Here is a 10,827-nt window from a genome sequence, read left to right as displayed (position 1 = left end):
TATTTCAATCGGTAAGATCCTTCGAGAGAGAAACTACAGCTACCATTGAGAAAGCTGAGAATTTTCCCGATGACGAGTCGAAACCGTAGCCGATCACGCCTTTTGGAAGAAGGCCGATGGGAAAGTCGAAGTCTTTGAGAACTTCATAGGCTGTTGGCTTATTGTTTCATGGCCGATTGTTTGTAAGACGAAAGATTGTGATACGAGGAGGAAAGGACGATGAGATTTGATGAAAAGTCGAATCTTTGGATTATGAAAGAACCCATTTTTCCTCTGATTCTCTCTCTCCCTCTGTTTTTTTTTTATTCCAATGTTAACAAGATGTGGATTTTGGAACCAGAAAATGGAATCAGATTGCCATGAAACTGTCGAAACTAAATGTTTCCTTCAACAACAAGATAGCCGATTAAGCCTTTTGAAATATCCGTTCCGTGGGTGAATCAGATAAATTATATATTATATCATTCAATTATCTTCTCATCCTTATTATATAATTATTAAAATTAAAAAAAAAATTAATTACTGAAATTTTGAATTTCTTTTATTTTAATCACTTTATTATTTAATAGTTAATAATACTATAACATAACAAACGATATCAAAATAGCATTATTTAAAAAAGTTAAACTTATCCTAAACGATGTCGTTTTAAATTCAATACAAAACATAATTTTCCTTTTTTCTCTATCTACCTATATTTTATTACTGTGCTAGTTACTATCGATCGTCATCAATAAAAGTTAAGACTTGAATAATTTGAATAATAATTCGATAATTGAATCTTTTTCGTAATTAGTAGATTGATTTTTAAGTTTGAGTCGAGTCTCTCACTATGTATGATAAATATATATATCACATGTAAAAAAATATGAAGAAAAATATATGTATTGCGTATAGTTATAAAAAAACCATTTAACTCGGAATCAAATGTTACCATAATATTATAAATATTAACAATTAAACAGGACTCAAATAACTCCAGCAATCCTACAGAAACTCGAGATCATCGCCTCTCCTCGAGACCTCAACGATGTTGACCCACATGAACCAGAGCTTCACGCTGACACCATCCAAGCTTGAAATTCTTCCCTTTGACAGATACCCTTTGATGGTATTCTTGTATTTCAATCGGTAAGATCCTTCGAGAGAGAAACTACAGCTACCATTGAGAAAAGCTGAGAATTTTCCCGATGACGAGTCGAAACCGTAGCCGATCACGCCTTTTGGAAGAAGGCCGATGGGAAAGTCGAAGTCTTTGAGAACTTCATAGGCTGTTGGCTTATTGTTTTCATGGCCGATTGTTTGAAGACGAAAGATTGTGATACGAGGAGGAAAAGGACGATGAGATTTGATGAAAAGTCGAATCTTTGGATTATGAAAGAACCCATTTTTCCTCTGATTCTCTCTCTCCCTCTGTTTTTTTTATGATTCCAATGTTAACAAGATGTGGATTTTGGAACCAGAAAATGGAATCAGATTGCCATGAAACTGTCGAAACTAAATGTTTCCTTCAACACAAGATAGCCGATTAAGCCTTTGAAAATATCCGTTCCGTGGGTTGAATCAGATAAATTATATTATATCATTCATTATCTTCTCATCCTTATTATATAATATTAAAATAAAAAAAAATTAATTACTGAAATTTTGAATTTCTTTTATTTTAATCACTTTATTATTTAATAGTTAATAATACTATAACATAACAAACGATATCAAAATAGCATTATTTAAAAAAGTTAAACTTATCCTAAAACGATGTCGTTTTAAATTCAATACAAAACATAATTTTCCTTTTTTCTATCTACCTATATTTTAATTACTGTGCTAGTTACTATCGATCGTCATCAATAAAAGTTAAGAACTTGAATAATTTGAATAATAATTCGAATAATTGAATCTTTTTCGTATTAGTAGATTGATTTTTAAGTTTGAGTCGAGTCTCTCAACTATGTATGATAAATATATATATCACATATAAAAAAATATGAAGAAAATATATATGTATTGCGTATAGTTATAGAAAAATCATTTAACTCGGAATCAAATGTTATCATAATATTATAAATATTAACAATTAAACAGGAACTCGATAACTCGACTCGAAAAGTTTCAAATTAAATCTGAATTATAAAAAGACTCGTCAACTAGAATAATTTGATTTTTTTACTCGACTTGACTAGACTGAGCGCTCACACCTAGATATAATGGCTCGTTTTGGGCACCAATTGAGATTGATGGACTAAATTATACTTGGTACAAATGAAACGAAGGTCAGGTTCGAACTCAGAAGATCAAATAGAACAATCGGAGATTTTATAGGGCCCAATGACTGATGATTTGATATTATTTTGAAAATGTTCTAAACAACCTGCTCTTAATCCCCCCCCTTCCCTATGGTGGACCAGAATCTGGCATGAGGCTCTCATGTTGGCATCCATCATCAACATGCTCGCATGTTGTCTTTGATAGTTAGGTTTCCAGTACATTGCATAAAGCACCATCTGAGCTGTTCCAAGAACAAACCCACTCCCATTCGGTATCTGAAAAGAACCCAATTACATTCATTAGGTATACTTATATTTCTCAATACTTGAATGTGAGATATGAGTTCATGTTTTCTTCCCATTGATTTTAAGTTCGAGTAACTGCTCTGCAGAGTGTGTATGCATTATCAATTGATTGAAAAAATTATGAACATATACTACCTTTAAATCACCGACTATTCGGAAACGTCATATGTGTGTGTTAGGATCTACTTACACCTAGTATAGACTTTTAGCTTTACACATTTAGGACCGTTGGATGAGTGAAAATATAACATTATTTGTTGAGTCCCTGACTATTAAATATTACAAAATTATCATTTGACTATTCACATGTTCCAAGTTCGTACTTTTTCATTAAAAAATCGACGATCGTCTAAGTTGGACGTTAACCTACTGACTGAGATATGATAAAAGTATATTTTAATGATGTCTACTAGCACTGTCATTGCTTTCAAGCGTTGGCTTGACGACATAATATAAACAAAAAATCAATCCATAAAATACAGTTCAGACAATTATGGGATAAGATTAAATCATATCATAGTCAACATATTAACATCTAGCTCAAGCGACTGCCATCTTTTAAAGAAAATGACGAGTTTGAAATATATGAATAGTCGAGAGATTATTTTGTAACTTTTGATAGTAGGGGGACTCAACAAAACATCACCCTACAATTGAATAACCATTTTGTAACTTTCAATAATCGAATGACTTAACATAGCAACGTCCTATAATCGATGGATTATTTGTATACTTTACCCTATATATATCATATTGGGCTAAAATTTATAATGTATGATATGAAATCAAAAATAGGAATAGATGGAACTGAGTCCAATAAATAGATTAATGCGGGTGGCAACTCACCCCAATAAACCAGTCATTAGTGAGCACTGCATAAACAGTCCATACAAGTCCATTGATGAAGAGGATCAAAGAGAGGAGGAAAGGCATGTACTCCACGCTCTTTGTTGTCACCACAGTTTTCTGCATTTCATAACACATACAAATTATAATTATTAGGGTAAACTACAAGTTTAATACATAAAGTATAAGTTCAGTCTGTTTTAGTATCCAAACTTTCATTTTTTCCCCAAAATCATACCTAACGTTTAGTTTTTGTTTCATTTTAGTACTCATTAAAACTTAGCTTTAAGTTTTAAAAAAATTGGAAGTTTATGTATTAAACAGACTGAATTAGTTTAGGCACTAAACACATTAAGTTTTTAACGGTTTAGTACTAAAATGAAACAAAAACTAAACGTTATGTATGATTTTGAAAAAAATTAAAAGTTTATTTACTAAAATAGATCAAAATTGATAGTTTAAGTACTAAATACGTAATTTATCCTAATTATTATTAGGATAATTTTTCTTCTTCTATAAAACAGTATTTTAGATTATTGTTAGTTTAAATATTAATTTAATAATACATTTATTTATCTTAATTTTTGAATTTAAATATTTTTTAAATCTTCATCCCTTTAAATATTTGATTATTGTTTCGTCCCTAAATATTGAATCACATAAACATGTCCCTAATGTAATTGTATACCTCTAGTTTTATTCATTTCTTATTATAGTTATCAACCCCACTCTCTCCCTCTCTCTCTCTCTCTATACGCAAAAACTTTAAAATGGAGTACACTAGACTCGAAAACTTGTGAACCTAAAATTTTTAAGCTCGAACTTAACTTGAAACCATTAATAGAATATCGTAAAATCTCAAAATGGAAAAAATCTTAAACTTAATTTGATTGAAGCCTCAAGCTCAACTCGAATAAACCTTAATACATGAAACTTTATTCTGCATTTAAAAAATCCCACATAAATGTTGATATTATTAATAACTTTTTTAAAATAAAATGTTAATATATTATATTTTCGAGTTGTTCGCGAGCTTTTCGAGTGAGTATCAAGTAGCTTGTTTTGGTTCGTTAAGAAATCGAGTCATGCTTGAGCTCGAGTCGAATATTTATCGAGTTTTGACTGAATTGATCTTAAGTAGCTCCCATCTGTCTCATTTCATTTACGGTCCGGTGCAACGGAAGGAAAAAAACCGATTTTAGAAGTTACCATGATAGAGAGAACCATAAGTTGCAACACAGAAAAGCAAAGACAAGAATCCTGAGACATTGATTTGCATTTCTCTATTACATGACATCTGAGTAACCAAGACGGCTCCTATTGGGAACACCACGAAAAGCATCGCAGTTATTGCCTGAAATTTTTTACCACATTCCCAAACAAACACGACCACGATTATTATAATCAGAAAACAAAACCCATTAATGGTGAATCACAACTTACTCTCATTCTAGGAGGCGCAAAGATGATGAATATGGTCACGTATATAAGCTCAAGGACCGAACCAAATCCATTAATGGTGGCCACAAGTATACTGTCCGGCTTCACAACTCCATAATAAACCCACATGTATCCGTTCAAGAGCTTGACGACGTACGGAAGACAGTCGAATTCCTCGGTCGATCGACGTCGTACGATGTACCAGAACGTATTCCTAGAAAATGGCATCAAAACAACTCATGGTCAACATTGTTGATGGAAACAAACAGATCTTATCGATCGTTGATGGTTCATCCATTTTTAATCCAAATTTTTTTATGGATGAAGGATTGATAGTTTTTGGAGATTATCTCCGGAGGTACAATAAATATGTAAAAGAAAAAAATGAGACCAGAAAGAAAAGAAAAAGCTTACGCTGGAGCAAGGTAAACCAGACCGGTTGTAATGTTCCCTAGCAACCCGAAAATGGTGATTAAACTAACCATGTTGAAGACGAACACAATGGTGCACGGAACAATATGAAATTTTGCCGACTCTTTTAGTATGAAGATGAACTACATGATGCTGGTAAAGTATTAATGAAGAAGTTAATGATATCGACCGGTCTGTCGGTTTTCTGGCGTTTTATTGCGTGAATATGGAAATGATTGAGTATAGGTAGGTGGGGGTTTGAATTTAGCGTCCCTTTGATTTGTTTGAATGATAGTCTTAAAGCCATTCCTTCCATTTTAAATTATCACATGCCAAATCGTGTCACAAAAATAAGAAAATTAGTGGTGTCTTCTCCATTTAAAAGGAGACTCTTGTGAAAGTAGACAAGACATACTTAATTTATTGGTCACTCGATGTTAACAGTCGTCAACTGAATAACAACGTAAAGCTGAGTTGGATCGTTAATTGTTTACCTGGTCCTTTGACCGATCATATCTGCAACTTTAAATAAACCCAAAATAGAGTAACCACAACCCTCAGCTCCATCGTCCCTCCACCTTCTGTGACAGGCACCCTCTTTGAACAGTTCACTTTCTTTTTCCCCTCATGCCTCTTTGTTATTTATTCCCCTCACTGGACCAAAGATTGACTGTAAAAACACCCAAACTTCTCTCTCCATGTTATTCATTCCCCTCTGTTCTACCTCACACACTCTTGCATCGTCACATTTCCTTTATAAGAGAGAGCTAAAGAGAAGGGTTGTCAAGTGATTATTCTCCATTATTTTTCTCAAGTTTTCATCTCTGTTTATAAATGGAAAACAAAAACCAAATTTCTCTTCACATTGTTAAGTAGAAACAGTGAAAAAAATCATTTTCAAGCCTTGTTCCCCTCTCTTTTGTGAAGTAGAAAGTAAAGGTGGTTCAAATCTCACCCAAGCTGTTAATTCCAAAATCATTTCAAGTGTGTCGAGACGACATCATGGGCCCATCCAAACTCGTTTGCATAGGTATTGTCATCATCCTCGTCAAGCTCTTCTGGAAAAAAAATCGGTTTATGATTCACGTTCATGCACGTAGCTGAGCTTAGTGCTCTTCCCTGATTCTGAATGAAATTTGCTGCTCTTGGAGATAAAGTTTGGGAAGCTTCAATCAATTGTATTTGCTACAAGGTTTGCATATTCATTAGAAAAAGAGGAGAAATCGGAGGAACGTTACAGATACGAGCCCATCACTGCTTTAATCATCACGGGGATGATGACTGAAATTTCCCTTCGATTTTGAATATTCAAGTGCCGCTCATGCTCTTCATGGAGCATGTTTACATGGGTATCGTCACCATCCTCGTCAAGGTCTTCTAGAGAAAATGGGAGGAATGATACAAGCCCGTCCAAGACGATGATGTACTCGACAGCTTAAATTTTATTGTTGTCTAGGTCCAAATCCCAATGTTCAATGAAAAAGAGGTCGGTCTCTCACCATCTTCCCCTCCAATGTTCTTTCTGCTTTTTTGGGTTACTTCTGATGATGATGATGTGCTTGTTTGAATCGAAACAAGATTACAAAATCTCGACTGGAACGACCTATGGATTTTTATAGCCGACAGATCGTCTCATCATCAACTGCTCGATGATTCGACCAATCCTACAACTCCCCAACAGATCACCATTGTTTTAGCTATGAAATGCATTTAACATAGCTGGATTCTTGAAAGCAAATACTAGTGGAGCAAGAGTGCCAAATATGGGCGAGCAACAGGATAAGTGTAACGTGAAACACTATGAATATGTGACCATTATCGATGCTGAATTCAGACCTGACACTGATTTTCGGAGCATACTGTCTTTGGTTCATAACCCCGACATTTCTAGGCTCAAAAACAACGAGGCGCTCACAGAGGCACGGGGAAAATGGCATTGAACTGCCCTTGAGTGTGGCTGTCACAGAAGTAGGGGAGACGATGGCTTCACTTTGAGTTTTTATTTAAAGTTGAAGAGATGACCAGTCAACGGGCCAGATAAGTAATTAACGGTCCAGCTCAGCTTTTCGTTACTCACGTTAACGGCGGTTAACGTCGAGTGACCAGTTTATTACAATATGATAACGTTAGTGACAAAATTATTACTTTTAAAACTTCAATGGAAAAAACAAAAAACTTAAACAATAGTGACCATTTGCATAGTTTACGCTAAAAAATGGAATGCCTAGTATCGGTATAAAAGTTTTATGAACAAATTATAATGATGTCAAAACCTTAAGGGCATTTTTGAACCCTTTGTATAAAAATCAATATTTTTCAACGGTGCATAAATCTAATATCGATACTCCACTAAATATCGATACTCTATGAGTATGGATACATTCTATATAAAATCTATATCGAAATAGCATTCTGAAATTGAGTTTAACAATTGTAATAATTTAGTATCAATATCTTTTCTAATAGTATCAATACTATCTAAGAAAAATTGACAAAAATGACTTTATACATATATCTAAATTTCCTAAAATTTATACAAGTATAACATAATCATACTTACATCGGTATAATGATGAACAATTTCACATATTTCATATAACTCCTACTCACCTTGGTATATTTATAAACTATAACATCCAAATTTGATCTATAACATGATCGGTCTAAAATGTCATATTATGGTCGTTGAAACAACCATCAAATGTAAAATATTTGATTTCCGACAATTTCTAGCTGGTGCAAATGTAAGTTAGAGCATCAAAAGAATTCTTAAATTGAGGACTGCTGCTTATCCTCTCTTCATTGATGGTCATTTACAGATTAAAGATATTTGGGATATGACTCGACTGCAAAAGCAAAAGGTCTCTTGGCATAGGCTAATTTGGTTTCCAATGCATATTCCTAAGCATAGCACGATTGCCTGGATGGCTCTTCTCGACATGTTACCTACTAGAGATCGACTCCTAAGAATGGGGATTTGCTCTGATGGTATTTATGTCAACTGCAACACCTTCCAAGAGTCACGGGATCACCTCTTCTCCCATTGTTCTTTGGCAGTTGACCTATGGACCTCTATTTTGCTTCTTAATGGAATGAATTTCAATAACTTGTCTTGGGGTGAAATGATTGCTTGGGCAAGTTTATCTTGGAAAGGGAAGTCTCTTATTACCATCATTTTGAAGCTTTCATGGTCTGATTTCATCTACACATTGTGGCAAGAACGAAATTGCAGAATTTTCCTTGGACATCGAAGAACTGTCGAAACCTTGCTCAAAGATATCATTGATGTTGTTGCTATTCGACTTAGGGGCAAATCCATTAATAGACTTGATAGTATTAACTTTAGCCTTTGTAATGCTTGGGGTATAGTCTAACCAATCATTGTTTTTTGTTCTAGGCAGTTCATAGTTTTCTTTTCTTTGATTGATTAATTGATTGGTTGTAGCAAAACGATGCTATTTTGGTAATAAATTTTGAATTATCCAAAAAATGTAAAATATTATTTTTCTCTTTTCCATCATAAATTCAAAAATAATATGATATACCAAAAATAATGACATTCATAATAGTTATAAAATGTTTATACAAAATCGAGAATTTGTGACAATTCGATATAAATAAATTAAAATAAATTAAATATCAATACAGATTGTAGAAGATATAAACCACGTGCTTCGCGTATGCCCCCCCCCCCCCCCCCCGCCTTTCATGTGTGGAGTGACTTGATTCATCCTGATAAAATAATTGGTTTTTTCTTCTTAGATCTTGTGAGTGGATGGTTGCTAATATTACATCAAGTTAAAATTTGCTAATTTGGGTAAGTTGCGAATTTAGAAATATTTTTTAAGGTGAACACACGTATTAATTATTGAAATTTTTCATATAGGATAAGTATAAGTAAAATTTTAGGATAGACATCTATAGTAAAATGAATATCTAATATAAAAAAACTCGGATTCTAGGGTAAACACCCATAATCTAATACAGTAATATTTCAGGGTTGATACGTGCCCACCTCATGATGCTTTGCATCCGTCAATGATTCTCGTGATAATTGAGATTTACTCTTTGGTTATGGTTGTCCAGAATGCCAAAGTATTTGATAACCCCGTTGAAGATGGTGGGAGTATTCTAGATCGTAGTCGTCATCTTGTTGAGCATGGTTTTCAGAACCGGATGGTTAACGAATCGGTCATGCTATCGGTTCACTGGTTCAACCGGTCGGAAGAACCGACGACGTCATAATTATTTAAAAAATTAAATAAAAATACCAAAAATATTTAATAAAAAATAATTTTTTTATATCACAAGTCATATTCAAAGCAAGTCATAACATATATAAGTTAAAACCATAAAATCAAGTGAAACAAAATGATTCAAATTAACTACAACATAATATTTAAGGTAAACATATTAAATAATAAATATAATTATATAACTATAATTAAAAAATAAATTTGGGGCTAAAAAAATCATAACAAAATGACATTGTTTGGCTTAATTTTTTAAAAAAAACAATCTCATGGCTAATAAACATAGAAGAGCATCCAAAAGTCTAAGAGTAAAATATGAGAACAAAAAATCTCACATTGCTAAGAAACATAGAAGCGCATCACAACTAACTTCTATAAATAATACAGGTAATTTGACATTCAAAATCATAGAGCCTTTTGGTGAGCATTGAGTGAACTATTCTTTCACTTCAATTAAGCTCGAATTTTAGGCTTCAATCGAGCTTCTAATTTTTTTTTGAGTTTAAACTTTTTTGAGTTCAAGTTTCAATATTATATTTCGAGTTTGAGTTGAACTTGATAATTTTTAACTTGTGAGTTTGAGTCGGGTTGAGCTTACTTTTAAAGTTTTCAAATTCGAGTCGAGCTCAGCAATACTCGAGTTTGACTTGGCTCGTTTAACAAACGACGTTGTTTGGTTTAATTTAAAAAACAAAATTTTCGGTTTTTCCCGGTTTTTTCCGGTTTTCAGCAGATCCGGTTCGAACGGTTTAGCGGTTCTGGCCGGTTCACTAGTAGTCGTTCAACCAGTTTAGATTGAATCGGACTAGACAACGATTCCCGGTTGAACCGGTCGGTCCGGTCCGGTTTTCAAAATACTGTTGTTGAGTTATCATTGCAAGCTCTGAAGGAATTCCAAATTAATGTTCCGACTTCCGATATGCCACACTACCGATAGGGGTCCTCTCCGTTGGTATCTTCCGACTGAGAATTGGATTAAGATCATCACTGATGGCACCTGTAGAGACGTGGATGGTTGCATTCGTGTGGTGGTGTAGCTTGCGAATACTCTGGGTCTTGGAAGTTTGGTTTTACTAAGTTTATAGGAGCTTGTTCGGTTATTGAAGCTGAGCTTCGGGGTGTTCGTATGGGTCTTTTATTAGCTTGGGAGGTGGTAGGCTCCCGTCATCTTGTACTTGAAGTTGACAGCTTGGATGCTCTTCGTTTTCCTCGTAACGATTACAACGATTTTCATCATTTGAGATGGCATTCAGATGAGCTTAGGCAAAGGAATTAGATTGTTAAAGCTCAATACTTTCTTCGTG

General features: G+C 33.9%; 1 protein-coding gene across 1 annotated transcript; it reads right to left on the bottom strand.

Moving 5' to 3' along the window:
• Positions 1-2,459: 2,459 nt before the first annotated feature.
• LOC120154864 (bidirectional sugar transporter SWEET17-like) lies at positions 2,460-5,837 on the bottom strand. The gene is made up of 6 exons (XM_039166512.1): positions 5,820-5,837; positions 5,274-5,413; positions 4,863-5,073; positions 4,629-4,773; positions 3,420-3,539; positions 2,460-2,543 (listed from the first exon to the last, which is right to left on the bottom strand). Exons 1-5 carry the CDS (start codon positions 5,835-5,837, stop codon positions 3,436-3,438), a joined length of 618 nt encoding a protein of 205 aa, XP_039022443.1. The 3' UTR covers positions 2,460-2,543; positions 3,420-3,435.
• Positions 5,838-10,827: the final 4,990 nt, after the last annotated feature.

This window comes from Hibiscus syriacus, unplaced genomic scaffold (assembly GCF_006381635.1).
Source record: "Hibiscus syriacus cultivar Baekdansim isolate YM2019G1 unplaced genomic scaffold, ASM638163v2 tig00111151_pilon, whole genome shotgun sequence".
In the NCBI taxonomy this organism is placed as follows: Eukaryota; Viridiplantae; Streptophyta; class Magnoliopsida; order Malvales; family Malvaceae; genus Hibiscus; species Hibiscus syriacus.
Note: the sequence above shows the minus strand (reverse complement) of the source record. Positions and strands in the feature narration are given on the sequence as shown.